The sequence below is a fragment of the Anarhichas minor genome, unplaced genomic scaffold (assembly GCF_050575085.1).
Source record: "Anarhichas minor isolate MPS153535 unplaced genomic scaffold, ASM5057508v1 ptg000096l, whole genome shotgun sequence".
Taxonomy (NCBI): Eukaryota; Metazoa; Chordata; class Actinopteri; order Perciformes; family Anarhichadidae; genus Anarhichas; species Anarhichas minor.
This window is the reverse complement of record NW_027466542.1, coordinates 959,372-977,472: the sequence shown is the minus strand read 5'-3', so window position 1 is coordinate 977,472 and position 18,101 is coordinate 959,372. Positions and strand designations below refer to the sequence as shown.

The 18,101-nt window shown below is 43.5% G+C and overlaps 1 protein-coding gene across 1 annotated transcript in view; it reads right to left on the bottom strand.

Annotated features, from left to right (window-relative positions):
* Window positions 1-413: 413 nt before the first annotated feature.
* The window catches only part of kifap3a (kinesin-associated protein 3a), a 29,896-nt gene continuing 12,208 nt past the window's right edge, over window positions 414-18,101 (bottom strand). Inside the window, exons 11-20 of the mRNA XM_076082615.1 lie at window positions 17,527-17,627; window positions 14,996-15,104; window positions 14,777-14,889; window positions 14,248-14,413; window positions 12,619-12,744; window positions 12,018-12,116; window positions 11,260-11,345; window positions 9,173-9,362; window positions 9,023-9,080; window positions 414-2,795 (exon numbers count right to left, since the gene is read on the bottom strand). Of these exons, the coding sequence (XP_075938730.1) occupies window positions 2,696-2,795; window positions 9,023-9,080; window positions 9,173-9,362; window positions 11,260-11,345; window positions 12,018-12,116; window positions 12,619-12,744; window positions 14,248-14,413; window positions 14,777-14,889; window positions 14,996-15,104; window positions 17,527-17,627 (1,148 nt within the window). The 3' untranslated portion in view covers window positions 414-2,695. The remainder of the gene's footprint in view (window positions 2,796-9,022; window positions 9,081-9,172; window positions 9,363-11,259; window positions 11,346-12,017; window positions 12,117-12,618; window positions 12,745-14,247; window positions 14,414-14,776; window positions 14,890-14,995; window positions 15,105-17,526; window positions 17,628-18,101) is intronic.

The following is an 18,101-nucleotide window of genomic DNA, read 5'->3' as shown; positions in this document are numbered from 1 at the left end:
TTAACCTACTGAACGACTTTCTTTTAGCTAAAAAGGAAACTAACTGCCTTCACAGAACCTCCATGTTGCCTCCTCGTGCCTTATCGTCACAAAATGAAGGAAACCAGCTTCTGTCCTGTGGAAGCGGTTGCCGTAGAGACTGGTCCGAGTCTCAATACCTGTGCCTTTTACCTGTGTAGAGCATCTTACACAGACGTGGTTAGCGGGACAGTTTACAGTGCGAGTACAGGCAGAAACACTTGACCATTTACTGTCAACGGGATGACTGTTTGTTAAAGGAAACATTGTGTTGAAATATGAATAAAATAAGAGTCTAAAAAACAAACTATTACTGCGTGAACTCTCTGGTTTCGATGTTGGGAAAATGACACAAGCAATGAATGGTTTTATTTGCCAATAAAACAAATACAGCATGAGGTTTGGATTATTTATTTTTGGTCCACAATCACAGACACACTGTGCTGAGAAATATCAAAAAGCTGCAAGTAATCCAACATCTGTGACAGATTAAATACTAAATACAGTTTGACTACAATAATACGCCTTACATTTATTTGATATATTGCACCACATATGTCAAGCGGGCCAGCAGGGCTCCAGGCACATCAAGGACAGGATAAAGAACACAAATAAATTATTTAACATTTGTTCATATTTAAGATCCATTTTTCAAGATAAGACAAAGGCTGTTCTCATTTACATTCATAGAAATAAAGATAAATGACATGTTAATCCAGTGCTTGGATTTCTTTTTCTTACGGTCCACTGCAGAGATTCTAGTGAGACGCAGTGTGTACTCTTTATTTTATGGTCCATCGTTATCCTGGAAAGAACTGTGTAATTTGGTACTGATTATAGAGACAATACTCAGTTATTCAAGCTTAGAGAGTTATGTGGAGTTTATAAAAGCTTGTTGATGTATGAGTAAGCAAATCCAGCTGACCTGCTGGGCACAGACTGAAAGACTCTCCAGGTTCTACACCAATTGAACACTGTGTCCGTCTGCAGTAGTTTCCCTCTAATATGTACCAAATTACAGAGTGATTTTCAACAAGCTTCCTTGGAAATCAAGAAAATACAGAACCGGAAATATAAGGTGTTACCCAAATATGATGTATTGTTATTTAACACAACTATTGTTAGAGCGTAACTCAGTGGTTTTAAACCTGTGGGACAGACTATACTACGTCCCAGTCGACCCAAGAGGAATCTGAGAGGTCACCATATGATTAAAGGGATAAGATAGAAAGTGCATTTTCTCAGTTTTGCTTTATTCACTTCCACCTCTTTGGGCCTCACAAGCAAAAAATAAATAAATACGCCAGCCAGTGAGCCGGACTGGTTTTAAGTCTATAAAATATTATCTCTGTTAAAGGAAGTTTTTCTCTTGTTAATAAATCCAACCGACAGTGAATCTACTTGCATGTACTAACAAGTATTGTGTGTGTGTGTGTGTGTGTGTGTGTGTGTGTGTGTGTGTGTGTGTGTGTGTGTGTGTGTGTGTGTGTGTGTGTGTGTGTGTGTGTGTGTGTGTGTGTGTCAGAGCCCAGTGTGTCTTCTTCCTCTGAGCCATAGAGCTCCTTTAAAAACACATCAATGAGCCACACTGTTGCACTGGATGACATGTTCCTTCACCACCATGAATACACACTAGTTTATTTTGACTCAATCCCACACGCACCGTCCTGCTGCCACAAGTACTCACTACAGCACCAAATGTGGATTAATCCGCCGCTGAAAATAGTCCCCAACAAATGCACTATTTCCTCCTGTTTGATAAAAGTACTATGACTAGCTGTTTAAGATTACTGAGCCTTTTTTGTTTTAAGGGAACTATATACTTAAAGGTTGATGTTAATATGTACCAATGGGCTTGGAGCTGAGAGACACAGACAGGAAGTCAGAAAGTATTGAGACGCACCAACACATTGTTGGTTTGAGTCTGCGCATGGCATTTGTTGACATGAGAACATTTTTTACAATAACACCAGATTTATCTTTCAAAACGCACTTATCTCTTTCTATGTATTTTCTTTGCCTGAAGTAGTGTTTATGAACGATCACATTAGGCACGCTGTGGTTACAAAAGAAACATTCGTTTGTGTCAAACGTGACGGTAAAAATCTGAAAAACGCAGTTCAGTGTTAAATCAACAGCTGCCTAGTTTATCACGAAACAGACGTATTAAGCTTTGATTCACAGCACTTGTTCTTGAATCACATTAGCAATATTAAAATATTTACAAATTCATCTGAATAAAGGTCAAATGAAATTTAAGATCGACCTTAATATGTGAGTTTTTTAGTTGTTTTAAGTGTAAAATATTTATATAATATGAATAAATCACATACTTTCATATGGAGTCTTGAGGATTTTGTGGGTGGGGTAATTCAACTTATTCTCTGTGCAGTTGTTTGTTCCAGCAGTTTCCCCTGAATCAGTGCCAGTATATTCAAATAAGACAAATTACTTTTGGTACTCCAACATCAAGAAAAGGACACTTCCTGTTTGCCTCATGAACAGACTGACTGACCATTATGGTGATAATTATTTTGCTGTGACGACATGTAAAGCGCTGAGCGATGCTCAAAGAAAAGACACGTGTCGATGCTATTCCTCCACAATCAAGATGCAGCTTCAGTGGCCCAGTGGGCACGACGCCTGTACAGTGTTTTATGTGTCAGGGGTTCCAGGTTTACCGGGAGGCGGTGTTGTAGTTGAAGAAAAACTGCTCGTCTGGGCGGAAGCCGTAGGCGCTGACAGGTCGATCTGCTGGGACAAACTGCTCCGACAAACTGAAAGGACAAACAAAAGAAGGCGGAGATGGGAGAAATTAAGACAATCTGATTCACCATTACCAATTACGGAACCTTTTTTTTTTTTACATAACCTTAAAAAATACGAAACAGTCTTTCACATGATTATGACAGAGATACACACAATTCTTAAACCTTTGACTCGACTGCTTTCGAGAACCAGGAGTGAGCACCAATGGCCAAGATATGAACTAAAATAAGCCCCCGGTAGTCTTGTGGGCAGAGATAAGAGCGATGAATTCATCCTTTTGAAAGAAACTAAGTAGGAAAGCAACTGGGAATTTCTCAACACAATCAAGTACTTTTACAAGACCAAAACAAAATCCCCCAAAAGTTAAAAAACATCGTCAGATATCTAAAATGCACCATCGTAATGGAGCTGATGCAAAGCTTTTATTTCTTTGCAGAGATCCTGGTGCTTTCTTATTCACAGCCACATTTTATAAGCTCGTGTGAAATCCAAGTTTGTAACAAGTAACTACAAGTGTCAGATGAATGTAGTGGAGTAAAGCGTACTGCGACACAGTTTGACACGGTGCCTCAAAAACTGTCCACATTGCCTACAATAGTGAGCCTCCAACGTTGTGTCAACAGTTTGTGTTAGTCTCTTTCCTGTTTCAACATGACAACGTGCACAAAGCCAGCTCTATAAAGAAATAGTTTCCCCAGTTTGATGTGAAAGAACTTGACTGGTCTGCACCAGAGTCCTGAACTCAACCCCATCCAACACCTTTGGGATGAACTGGAACATCACCTGAGAGTCAGACCTGAATCACCCATTGTTAACATTGGACCTCACTACTGCTCTCGTGTCTGAATGGGAGCCAAGCGTCCAAACATCTGGAGGAAAGACTGAAACCAGAAAGCACCGGCACCACCACCAGGTGGAGCTCTGACACCAGACATCTCTATGGAACCCCCCCCCAACTCCTAACCCCGGGCCGGACCAATCACTCAGGGTGAAGAAAAGGGAAAAACTCATAAAAAGTTAATGTAATATTCATCTGCCCTGATGCAGGTGTTGGACATCCACAATGAGTGTGTGAGTTACAGACTGCTAATGGCTGGAGGGGTAAACAGAAGAGCGGCCAAGCCGTAAAAAAAAAAAAACGGAGAGATGTCAAAACACAGCGCCGTGGAGGCTGACGGCCAAACCTGGAGGACCTGGCTGCCCTCCGCTTGGCAACAGAGGCCTGTTGAGGGGGATGATAAAAGGCCTGTATCTGCAGCGTATAAATCAGTTACTACGGGGATGTGGATACGGAGGGTGGGGGCCGATTTCACGCTCCATCTTCTGACCAGCTGCTGGGAGTTTGTGTCTGGTTGTGGTGGTGGTGGGTCACCTCGAACAGGCCGGTCGATGGATAAACTGGGCCCTGATGGATGACACCACATCTCACACGTATCCCCGTCTTTCTCCTCGCTGGCCGGCCCGCCGTCCTCCCTCGGCCTTCTAAAATACGAGCTGTTTGCTTTGCCCCTGCAAGCGCCTATAATGACGTGTTGTTTTTAGCCAAATCACTTCCAGCGATCAGTTACACAGCTTGCAGCATATCCCCACTCTCCCTCCTCCTCCTCCTCCTCCTCCTCCTCTCCGTTTTGCCTTTGCCCCCTGCCGTCTCTCTCCCCCCCTCCCCTCCCCTCCTCCCACAACCACCATCTCCTCTCCCTCCTCTCTGGGCAGAAATATGTCTTTTTCCTCTCCGCACGCTACGGCTGTCAGGGGGGATTTGAGAGCCCGGCTAAAGGAGGCTGGAGGAACACTGGAGCTCTGAGTCACACCATCCGCCTGCCTGCCTGCCTGCATGTCTGCCTGTTTCGATGGCTGACTGACTTGGTCACGCCCCGGCCTGGACTTCCAGGATCTGCTCACGACCTGTAGAGTCATGAAGTTCAGACGGGACCAAAAACACTGAGCATATAGTCGAATCCTGAGTTATTAACCTCCACTGCGATTGCTAATTCAATTCAATTTGAAGATGTGACCTCAGGCCCTGGGGACTTGTGGCCAAGCTGACTACTTCTGATCTCTTGTCCCAGGTTGCGTAAGTCTACAGGTTCTGACCAGTTGAAACACATTGTGACTCCTCAGATGGTCTTAGTTGAATATTTTGGGAGTCATACAATTATTCTGATGAAAAAAAAGGAGAGACTAAAGAATATCCTAAAAAACACAATCTGTCAGATTTATCTTGCGACCCTTAACGGACAGATGACCAATCCTGAGCCAATCATTAACTGTCTGGTTGAGTAATAATTCATTTAACTTAAACTGCAAACATTGACTGAAGACCGGAGCATACACTGAGTTTGTTTTCATGTAGAACTTTAGTTACAGTAAAACAAGATATATAAACTTAAACATCATGTGACTGCCAATAAATTAAAGGAATGTGATGTTTCTGATTACAGTAATAATATGATGTTAACATTAGAGGCACACAGTCAGACGGAGACGACTAATTGGTTTTCCTTTGATAGAAAAATGGATTTTAACGTTTCTACTATTCTATACATTTTGGATGTTTGTCAGTTGAAGCTAGCAGTTCCAAAGCGCTCATGATTTATTATAGATCTGTCTTTTCTTAAAAGACAAAATACATAACGAAATATGTAACCCTGTTATGTATTTTTTTTTTAAAGAAAGGCTGAAGAACTGAACTGATTATGGAAACTGAATCAATAAAAATGATTTAAATGTTTCTAGAAACACTGGCTCTCATCTCGAGCTTTATGTCAAATCTTAACTCTGGTGTCAACCGAAAAGCTCCCGTCACAGCAAGAAGTTAAAAACACTGCAGCTGAGGAAAGACTTCATCCCTCCGGGTGAGTGATGCTTTTTATCACGCTTTGAATATTTAGTTTTAAGCCCAGCAGGTCTGGACATCAGAAACGACGCCTGACACAGTTGCTGATATTTCTCATTATGAAACATGCAAATCAACCTGTCTGCCTGCCCCCCCCCCCCCCCCCCCCCCTTATTCACTTCACGTGTGTCAGTGTGTGTTGTGACACGCCGGCAAAATGAGGTGAGTGTGGTTGGGGGTCGCTGAGACAAGGGGCCCGGTGTTCCCACCAAATGCCAGTTTGGCCCCAGAGGAGCGGCTGCAGGAGGCGGCGGGGACACGTCCCATCCCGCAGAGAGCATTCCTTGGTAGTGAACAGGAAAGGGAATCAGGCCTTCTTCCTCCTTTGGCGTGACCCTTCGCCTCCCCCTACGTCTGTCTCTTCCAGGGCCCCCGCTTTGATCTCGCCCTGCTGTCACTGCTCAGGTTACAGCTAACCAACACGCCGGTAAAGAACCAGGTCTTGCCCCCCCCCCCCCCCCCCCCACCCCACCACCATCCTCCCCGCGTATCTGCACGTCTCACCTGATCGCGACGGCGTTCTGCTTCTTCTTCCCCTTCATTTATTTCGTACCTCGCTTCTCTCCCCGGCGCCCCGCCACATCCTGACAGCCTCTCAAAGCGCTCAATGATCCTCCTGTTGGTGCGTTCACAGGCGCACACTGTCTGTGTTCCCAACCAAAACGTCCCTGGGTTCATGTCATCCCCTGTCTCTGTCTCCCTTCATTTCCTGTTTTGTCTTTATATTATCAACTGTCCAATAAAATGCAATACAATGTCAGAAAATATCTTTGAAAATAAAACAAAAAAATGTGCAACTATAGCAAACTATTTAAAGTAAACTGCACTGAAACTTCGCTAAATTAGCATCAATAAAAACAGCACAAATATATGACTGAATATATATAAAGATACATGCTAAAGTTTTATAAACATGAAATTAAGAAGTGTGCGGAGCATTATGAACATTAAATTCATTTTTGATAGAATAGCCTGTCACCAATACAGCCAGACTGATATTTGAGAGTTCAAAAAATCTGATTACAATGGATTGAAAAATTACTTTTAAATAAAAAATTTAGTGTCTTGGACAGAAAGAGCAGAGCGACCTGCTCTGACTACTGAGCGGCAGCTTCCCTCTTTCTATACACGGACAACATATTGGTCAGATTGATGATCCCTCTGGTCAGGAATGAATAATTAGTCTTGAGGTATTAATTTAAAACCCATTTTACGATTTGCTTAGGAAAAAATCCTGTCCTGCAATTACTTCACATATCAGCATACAGTACACATACTGTATACATCGATGTGAACTCAACTGATAATCCTCATTGTACAAAGTTGGTATAAAAGCTCATTCTGAGTGACTGAACAGTATTATGTCCATTTAAAAAAAGGCCCCATTCACACCATGTTTCACACATAGTTTAAAATAAGCTTTGATTATTATGTTAACCTGGACCACTCAGGAGTACAGCGGCCAAATTAAAACAGTCTCACAGACGCGACTCCCCCGGCGCTTTCAGTATATTTAAAAGGTATCGGTTACAAAGCTGAGAGAGAGAGCGAGAGACAGAAGGAGAACAGAAACAGACAATAAAGAAATGAGTGAAGGGAAGTCAGATTGGGATTTCTCTCTCGCTGGACTGGCTGACTGTGTCTTGGATTCAGCCGCTCACAGTCAGCCTCTCAACAACCGCCAAATTAAACATTCCTGCCGGTGAGGGGGGAGAAAAAAATAAACATCGACACAAGCTTTATCGCACGCAAGGAGACGTTTGATAATAAATAAGACAAATTACTCACAATAAACTCTCTATTTCCTCAACTATTCATCATCTCAGCGGCGTATCGAATTAGCTGCCGCTCGATATTGGGACCAAAAAACGGACTCGCAGTCCATCTTAGTGATAACAGGACTGATTTCTAATTCCCAGGCTTCAGTTTCATGTTTCGCTGTGGAATGTCAGCGGCGTATTGGGACTAAAGTAGCTGATATATTGGAGCCACGGAGGAATGAGGGAGAGAGAGAGAGAGAGAGAGGGAGAGAGAAACATGGAGACAGACGGACAGCCGGAGAGTGTTTGTTCTCAAAGCTGGAGTACTGCTGTTCAGGGTGAAGCGATGCCTTCTGGGATTGGTGAGGCCTGTTGACTCAGGCCTGGCCTGGTTCAATAACACAGATCAGCGAAAAGTGATTCAGAAAAACAATACGAGGGGGCAGAGGCTGGCTGGCGGACGAGCTGACTGAAGGTAAACACTCACAGTTTAGCGTTTCCTCTCTGACACAGCCAGTGTTTCTGGACAAAGACAACCTGCCCAGCTGACAGACGTTTTTGCTGTGTCTGAGTGCAGGGTTACCAGATACTGAACCCCAGAATCCTAGGTTCGCTAAATATCCATACTGGCTAAGCTCCGAGGATAACAAATGTCTTCTTTTTCATTAGCAAGGAGCAACGTAAAAAAAATTCAAGTAGCAGGATTCTCCTCTTTTTCAGCTGGCTGTTGCCTTCACCATATGAATTGCCAAAGATTATATCAGCAATGAATGAAACTCATCTGTTTTCTGGTTAATGTGCTCTATGTAAGGTGGTGTGCTCACTCCGCCACAGATTTATTAGAGAAAGAAGAAGAAAGCGTCCCTCTCCAACATCCTTTTTGGCATTGCATATATTTTGAATTGGCCCATTATTGTTATTTAGATTTTTATATTCAAACTCATTCCTACTTCTTTTAGCAACTGATGCACAGCAATTTCCCTCTGGATAATTAAAGTTATGTTTTGCGTAATTGGGCTATACAAATGACTTGAATCTAAATGTAATTGTTACATGACCCACCTCCGTCTGAACTCCTTTTCTCTTTCTGTTTGTTGAGGGAAAAACCCTGCACTCACATGCTGCCGTGTCTACATGTTAACATGGTTACTAGACTATGTGATCTTGCCTCGTCATTCTGGATATGGCTTTCTTGACAGGCTCCAGGACCAGCAGATGGATTTAATAATAGTTTAAGGGATAGAATTCATGCTAAAACCACATTTCTACTAGTCACACAGTACTGGTCCTTTTCTTAACCGACAAACGAAGTACACAACAGACAAAGACTGCTTGACAAGGAGGGTGTTGTTTGGTCCAAAGGTTGACTGACTGACTAAACAAACTGGCACACGCACCAGAGTTCGTGTGAACCAAACTAAATGGGTGTAAAAGCAGAATAATTTATATTTAAATGTATTCACCGAAAAATGTTGAAGCTCGATGATTTTAAAATGATTACGATTCTCAAACTGGATTTGAAACCAGATTCAGTTTTGGTGAAGTGCTATTATTGTGAGGTGAAGGGAGAGCTCCAAACCTGCTCAAGTCGGTGTAGAACTCGGGACTGATGGCACCGTCTGCTGAGATGATCCCCTCTGGATGAAACAATACAAACGCTCGTTATAAATCCTCTCATCCCACTCTCGAGACAACAAAAAGGCAGACCGTTTTTCAAAGCCCTCCGTACCGGCGCTGTAGAACAGATCGGGTCTCTCCAGGAGGTCTCTGTCCCCGATGAAGGATTCTCCGTCCTCCCCGTACAGGAAGGGCTCTTCCGCCTCATCCATTGGACGGTTCTCCACCATCTCCAGCCACTGGCAATTGTACCAGCGGAACTTCTCATTCTGGATCTTCTCTCCCAACTCCTCGTCATATTCCTGAAGCGATGTTGGAGGGCAGAGAGGTTTGGGTGGAGAGAGACAAACATTGTTGTTATAATGCTGCATTTCCATTTTTGAATGCACAATTTAGAAAATGATTGGAATGTACCTGGAGGTAAGAGCAGTGAGACAGACGTCTTATCAGAGTCAGCGTTATTATAGAGGAAAGGATTCAGTTTATTGGCAAACATTTTAAACGCTATACTGACTGATACTCGCCACATGACTCAAGTAAGGTCAACAGCTCCATATCAGGCACACGCCTGTATGTATGACTGTGTGTCTTCTCCGCCCTCCGTCCTCACTACAGCTTATAAAAACCTCTGTTTGCGTGCGGAGCTCGGGCGGAGGACGACCACAGAGCTCTGTTTTCTTTTCCCTGCGGGGGCTGAAGGGGCAGCGATAAAGGCGGCCTTTGAGACTGCGACGCCCCGGCCTGAAGGATTAATCACTCAGATGCAAAGCAGAGCGCCTTGGGATCTGACAGCCGGCCGAGACCCCGGACTCAAACGGGCCTATTGTCACACAGAGGGCCCCGCCCAAAACCCCTGGAAGTGACAGTGACACATTTCTTGGCGTGCGGATTCATCACAGCCTGAAATAGCAAATATGCTCTTTTATTAGCTTAATATGACTTTATAATCAGCTATTAGCCGCTGAGCGCATGACAGCATGAGCTCATCACAGCAGGGGTGAGGAAGTGCATTAAAGTTTTGCCAGTTTTCCAACTTATTCCTCTGGAAATGTGGCATCACTGTGAATTAGGCCTGTGTCCCACTTGGAGCATCTACAAAGGTCCTTGTGCGTGTGTGCTTGTACATGAGCAGGGCCACAATGATCAAAGAGCGAACATCTCAGGACTGCATAGTTATGGCGTGTGCTGCCAAAAGGATCCCGCACAGCCGAGCAGTAATGATTGTGTGTGTGTGTGTGTGTGTGTGTGTGTGTTTGTGTCCACAGCTCTGCTTTCTCTCTCACCTCTGCTGTCCAGCCGCTGACACACTCCAGAGCCCACCGGCGGCCTTTCATGTGGTTCACAGCTTAATAGGTCTCACTGATAATTTCAATGAAACACTTCCTTCGCCCCGCTACACTGGCTGGCTGTAATCTACAGCTAATTACGCTGATCTGAGGTCTGGCAGCGATCACGCACTGTCTGGGAGCTGACCACACCTGTCAGTCACAAGGTGATTCCGGAGTTCATCGGTTTGGTAATCGCTGATGTCAAATGTGACGCATCAGGAGAAGGTGAGAGTGTTTGACTGGAAGACTGGAAAAGGTCAAAACGTTTCATGTTTGTATGGAAAACGAGCTGTAGAACACAGTATTCTGGAAGACCTGTTTTAATCTGCATAGAATTGGAAATCTTAATTTTAATCTAATATTTCATTCCATGACTTGCAGCAGTGTGAGTGCAAAGCTTCCAAACGTTTTTGAACACCTCCTATCCAAGGCTGTATTACCAATCAGGCAAAGTGAGGAACTGCCCTGGAGCCCAGGAACCCCAAAAAACATCTGATTCCCTGCGTTACAATTGGTGTGTTGCTCTTCAACCTGTGAGACTCCAAATCAGTGCACCTCTTTGGAAAAACACCATAAAACCAAGTTTACTTTGGCTTTCTCTTCTTTTATTTTATAAAAACATAATATTTGTGTCTATTCACCTTGTTTCTATAGACCGTCTTCTGTCTTTTTAAAGAAATATAATTTCCTCTGTATCTATTCTTCTCTCTTTAAAGAACTTTGTGAAAAATTTGAATGTATTTAAAAAAAAAAAAGTTTTTACAATCTGTTAAAAAAAATAATACTGACTTTTCATTTCAGCATCAAAGCACCACAGGTCCTACAGCTGAAGTGTTGAAATGTTATTTATGAGACATGGTCAGTTACTCACAGCGATGATATCCAGCGTGTTGTTGCAGACTTTGCGGATCTCGCCGTTGCTATCGTGCATCAAGTCGATGAGGTACGCAGGCGCTTCTGAGATCAGGACTCAAGGAAAGAAAACATTTCATCCTCTCAGGGTCGTTTCGACGCTGAATCAATTATTTTGTCTGTCCCTAATCAATCGCAGGGGGAACGATGGGGATGCGGTGGTACTGTGGGAAGGAACAACCGCTCCCCACTCTGTCATTTGAAGACAAAAGAGACCGGAGACAGGTGCCCTGCGGCTGAAGGAACCGCTGTCTGCATTTCCTGTGATGAAGTGAACACTTTCCTCCCACAGCGGTGCCTAAATCAGACATTCCCGTTATATTCTTTACGCAGAAAGAAAAACATCAATCAGAACATGCTGACAGAGAGCATATTTGTAATTTGACACAAGCCGCCACCGACCACAACTGTGTACAATTACAGGCAGCTTAAAATACCCAGAGGGTTAAAAGAAGAAGAAGAAAGAACGAGGGGTTAAAAGAGGTTGCTATTGAGATGCAGATGGGACCAAACAGTGAAGATACATACAGGGCAGTACAAGGACTTACCACGGGGACAAACACAGAGCACCAGAGAATAACTGTGGAGGAAACATACAGGCAGTGTACATGACTGTGATGGAAGCTACTCATAACAGTCTTCCCATATCTCACGTCTCTAAACATGTATTTCATCCAACGGGACAGAAACGTCTGCGAAGCTTTGCAAAAAGGATACGAGTGTCTTTGACGATGACGTCCCTGGTAGCTTTGTGAAAGACCATCTGGTAGAAGACGTAGACAATCTGACACACAAACTCATCATCCTCTTGACGGGCTAAGATGGAAACAAGTATAGGGGAAAAAAATTAAGAATGATTTATTTTAAAAGTAGATAACGTCATGTGTCAAAAATGTCCCCTGGAAATTTTTCTCTTGAAAAAGGTAAAAAACTACTGTTGTAACGAACATGATTTAATCAATATACATATTGTTTTAAAAAAAAAAACAAAAAAAAAACGAAGCAGCAATATGATCATCCGATTGTTTACATTTCTTCTTAAGATTAAGAAGTTTTATCGCTGTTTAGTTAAGATCAGTTAAGGTGGTTTACTTAAATAAAGTAAGGTGGATAGAACACAGATTTAAAAGGCATACTCCAGCAATTTAGTATTGTACTTCATTAAAGTTGGGGGACACAGATTAAAAAAAGAAGGTGAATATCTGTGTAGAAGAAGGCGAGATATCCTGACTTTTAGTCCATAGAAAAACAAAATTAAAAATACTACATGGTACATTTCATAATGCTTTGGAAAGCTGTAGTAGGATTTGGTTCTTACCGTTGAGCAGCTCAATAAGAGCAGCAATGATCCCAGACTTGGCCAACATGGCTGCACACGAGTCATCCATGGACACGGTGCCGATCATGATCACCACCTCCAGAATGAGGTCGTCCTCAGCAGAACCTGACATCAGGGAAAAGTGCAAGTTGATCGGATGACCGGCAAAAGAAACTCATTGATCGTCTTGACACATCTGGCCCCCGATGTGCAGAACAGAGTGCTGAGCCAGGGGAAACACACGGTGCTGCTGGACCTCAGTCTGACTGCTGTGTCTTAATACCAATGCAGTCTAGAAAACTATGCCTGGGAAACATAAGGTTATAAATAAAAGGGCTGTTTTACATTTGTGTCTGAGGACATCTATTGACTTTTAAAGGATCCCAAGAGGCTCATTTTAAGATCAATAAATGGCTCATGGACGGTTCAGTGGAGGCTGTTAGCGGGCTGGAACTTACTGAGGATCGCTCAGATCTCTTTGTGAAATCATTAAATTCTCAGACTGTTGGAAATATGATCAGTTTTACACCCTCACCATGGCCATCAAAACTTAATGCAACTGACATGTGGCCATAGCATCCGATATCAAAATCAATTCTTGATTAGATTAAAACTCATTATATGAAGGAACAATTCGTTAAATGAATACGATTTTCAATTTTCCCAACGTTTTTGAATGGCTGCTAAAAAAATGTGAACTTTGAATTATTCTCAAAGGTATCAACAAACTTGTTCTGGTATCGGAGGTGAAACTCTGGTACTCCGGTATCGACACTAGTATCGAAACATCAAATGACACCCAAAGAAGGCCTGCCCTGGTTGGAAAAGAAATATGGGCAAACATCAAACTTTGAAATAAGCCAGGGTTCTTGTTATAGACTTCAGTTAGATAGGTCTTCACTGGTCCAACATTCATGTGAAAGGAGAACCATAGAAAACCCAAATCTAATGTGCATCATCTTAAATAAACAAGTCCCAGTTCAAAAAGGGCCCAATAATAATTCATTTAAAAATAATGAAGCAGCATATAACATATTGACATACAGTCCGGAGACCTGCAGCAACACCTCTCTACTGTTGTTGAATGCACAGATATAATTTGGACCCAACCCAAACCATGTCTTCATCACGATGTTTATGGTTAAATAAGAAAACATAACTAGTAACTTATGTAATGTTTTACATTCATGTTACGTGCCAACTTTCCTGTCATTCTTTATTGTTTACTATCCTACAATGCAAAAACAATGAAGTTCAATATATAGCACTAGACTTTTAATTCTGCCTCAATGAAGACAAAAACTGAGGGTTAGGAGGTCACTGGTCCTCAAAGGTAAAGATAAGGCCCAGACCCTAATGAGGGTCCTCTGTCCTCATATCATCCACGACCAGTGACACCTCACTGATAGTGGGATGCAGGTGCAGTAGTTAGAGGTTAAGATGGGGGATGGGAGAGACCTGGCCTCTGCTTTTAAAGGGAGATAGATGAGAGAACCGTGGCAGGGTTATCCTTGTATGCAAGCATTACTGCATGTCTTGCAAGAGTGCGTTTAAAAGATGTCACAAAAAACACTCTCAGATGGTGCAGCTGATGAAGACCACAGAGGTCCATGTAGTCTTCACACACACCTGGTTTAATTCTGTCTTTCAGGTAGGGCACCAGGTTGTACTCCTTGAGGACCAGAGCCCAGTCCAGGTCGGAGATGGTCAGATTGGCCAGCGTGCCCAGACACTCAATCACAAACTCCTCCGCCTCCTCCTCACTGATCTCAGCTGCCAGGTCACCGACGTGGTCCTACCAGCAGACAGACAAAGCAAGATCAATGAGAGTATGGAGTATGTGCTCTCTTTACCTTCACCTAGAGGCTTTGTCACTACATGTTCTCTTTATATGAATGGACAGAGGAGAGTGTTAGTGAGATGTAAGAACCAGGCTGATTGGACTGATCAAGTAAAAAAATATATAGTTTGGCAAAAGTACGGCACATTAATAATCGGTTAATAAAAGAGGAAGTGTAATGTTGCAATGGAGACACTGAGTTAGCCCCCTGTATTTCTTCATACTTTGGTGAATCTCAAAAAGTAATTTACCAAAATGTGTTACTTTTGATCAAACCGCTCATTGCTTTGAGGTCATGACTTCAGTATCAAGACTGACCAGGAAGAGGCTCTTGGTGGGTCCGTTGTGCTGAGAAAGGTTCCTGATCATCTTCATCACCAGAACATCCTTCAGCTTCACAGCACGCTTCATCAGCATCTTCAGACCGTTGCCTAGGCCAACAAGGAGGTAAAGATCATCTTAGAACTTAACGACATCAGAGTGGGATAAAATGCCCTTTTCCATATGTTGCGTTTAAGGTTTCTTTGGAGCTCCTACCTTCACAGATGACCTTTGCGTTACTCTTGTTAGCAGCCAGGTTGATGCAGAGCGAGATGAGCGCAACATCCATCGTCTCCTCCCCACAGTCAAACACCATCTTCATCAGCTGTCAATCACAGGTGTTCCACATGTCAGTTAACCTCTTGATTGATTCATCACTGAGAACCAAGACAAACTAATCCATAACACACCAAAGCAGTCGTGTCAGAATAACACAGCTGTATATCAGCGGTTCAGGGTGTTTATGTAATATGCTTTGGAGTATTTCTTCTCTGATGTGAGCTAAAAGGGAGCAGCGGTTAGTTCCCGAAGACAACGAGCGACATGTCTTCATGTTGTGTGTGTTTTTGGTCGTGACGTGTCATTTTGATGATTTTCGTGTCGGGGTTTGAGCCCTGGAGTGTAAAGGAGGGTGAGGAAAAGAAATGAGTTGAGAAAAGTGAGTTTTTGAGTTAAAGAGAGAAAGACAGTGTTTCGAGATAAAGGCAAGCGCCATTCCTAACTTCTCAAACACCCACCACCTCCTTCCCTCCCTCTGTCCATCTGTCAGTCTCTCCTGCACTGATTTAACATTAAACAGGAAAAGCTTTGAGCAGAGGAGGAGGGGGGGCAGAGGTGCACTGCTTCCCTGTGAGGAGTCAGGAGTCAAAGAAAGGCTGGGCCGGGCCTGGGTTAGGTATCACATACCAGGGGCCCCGGACCCCAAATCAGCCCCGTCTAGACTCTCTGGCACCTGCCTCTGCTTATTTACCACAGACAGCCACCGGAGGCCCAGTCAGGGCCCAACGCCACGCTGCAGTCCAACCAACACAGCCACCTCTGCTGGGCCCCCCCCCCCCCCCTCACCTCCATTCCTCTCCTTCCTCACCCCTGGCATCCCTGCTCTGGAAACCCCACATTGAACACCAAACTGTGACCCCATTAAAAGCTAGAGAAGGGGAAAGGGGCAGGTCAGCTACTAGCCTGGGAAAGCGATAAAAGAGAGGGGTCTTAGAAGTACAAACTAGGTAGAGAGGATAAAAAGGTGGGAAATGGGGCGAGGCAGTTTGTTGAGGATGGAGGGACATGTAAATATCATATGGCACAAAAAAGGTTTTGGTGTGGGGAGTTGGACTTTGGGGAAAATAAAAAATAAAATGTAAATGAACCACTGAAACTGAGACAATGTCTACACAAAGAAAAATAATGTTTTTAAAGTGTGACTCTGACACTCATTGATTGTTTTTGCAAATATCTGCATCTGCACACGAAGACCTGAACAAAAGGAAAACGATTAAATCTTGTCTTCTTAGTCAAAAACAACTAACTGTTGATCACAGCAAACATCTGGTGAGCAGGGGGACAGACACTTTAGTGCAGACAACATCATTATCTCACCTCTGCTTGATAATGAAATGCTACCTGTTCACCTACTGAACAGTAGCTCCTGTTGAGCTGCACTGAGACGTCAATCAGAATCACTAGGTTGATGTGTGATCAGCTACATTGGCAATTGAAATGAGTGATGGCAGGCAGGGCTGCTACAAGGATTTTAGAAACACCAAGTGATTAAGAAATCAAAACAAAAACCATAAACAATTACACTTTTCAATGATATCTTTCTTTTGCACTCTACATTATTATGGTGGCAGGTACTTTATGCAATTCTGGTGGAAACAAATGACTCATTTGAACCCTTTTTATATTCAAGTATGCTAAAACTGTCCAATGTAGTCCAAAAATAACAACTTAACAACTCCTCATGTTATTAAATTCCTCAAATAAAGTGAGTTGTCTTCTTAATTACTGTCAAACTGCCTCTGACCTCGATTGAGCGATAGATTTTGATATTTATCCACTCCCGATTAGTGGGACTAAAGGTAGAAGAGGGTTGTGAGCGGGCCTCGGGGCGGGGTCGGAGGTCACATCCTGGTCATGCTGCTAGCCAGCCTCCTTTCTACCACGCAGGGGAGCCTGGGGTTCAGATCTGCTGCTGACGTGACCTTCTGAACAAACAGCCGACTCCCCCCGGCCACATCTGGCCGGCATTTACACCCAATCTCAACAAACAAACACAACGCACATTTAGCTAATCGCCAATGATGAGAGGAGCGACTGACCGGGTCAACTCAATCAGGAGGGAGTGTAACTCAACAAAAATGTTCTGATCGAAAGTTGAAAGAAACAAGCCTGAGGGGGTTTTGAAATTAGGCGGTAAACTTCATTTTCATGATCACAAATCCTGTCTCTGCGCTGGTGTCCCAGTTTAGAAATGCTAATGAGGCGTCGAATATGCGGAGAAGATACAGAAATGGATGAAATGGCGAGAGGATGTTTTCAGGAAAGAGAAGAAAAGAAGGAAAAACAGAGACGTCATCACAGCGAGAGCGAAGACTGAGCAGCAGTCCTCTGGTGGTTTATGGTTCCAGATGTGGCGCGCGTCCCTCCCTCTCGCTCCGTTTCTCATGCATTAACTCCCGGGTGCCGTTAGCTGCTGATGCCAATGTGTCTGTCTTGGTCTGCTGGCGTTGTACATTAGCCAGTCTTACCTGCGGTATGCAGTCTGTGTCGGCAAACATGGACTTGAATCTGTCGTCCATGCTGATGTGGTACAGAATGCACATGCAGAGCTGTCTCTGGGCCTCGTCAGCTGCAACATAAACAGGAGGAGGGAAGTCAATGGATGAATGACTGGTTGTGCCGTAACGCTTCGCGGGATGCCAATGACCACATCTAGGAGAGTGGTGTGTTTTTTGAAGGTATTAATGAGCTCAATGGCCTTTTTAACAGCGATTCCTGTCGAAGGTCAAATGGCATTCGGTGCAGAATCAGAATCGGTCGACTGCAGTTTCTCAGTTTGTTGTGTCTCACGGGAAGCTCTTTTGAAGAAAAACAACATCTAAACGTTGAATGTGGAACTGCAGCAGGCGACTGACTGAAAAAGGCCAGCTTTCCATGCTGCATAAATGGGAAAAAAGAAATCTAGATATTTTCTCACTTACTTTGTTTGTGCAGCTTTTGATATATCCAGATTTCTGTCCCAAAACAATGGAAGTAAATGGAATTGTTGTGCTATTCACAGAATTTGGGGATACGTCTCACAATATCATATCTTTTTCTTATT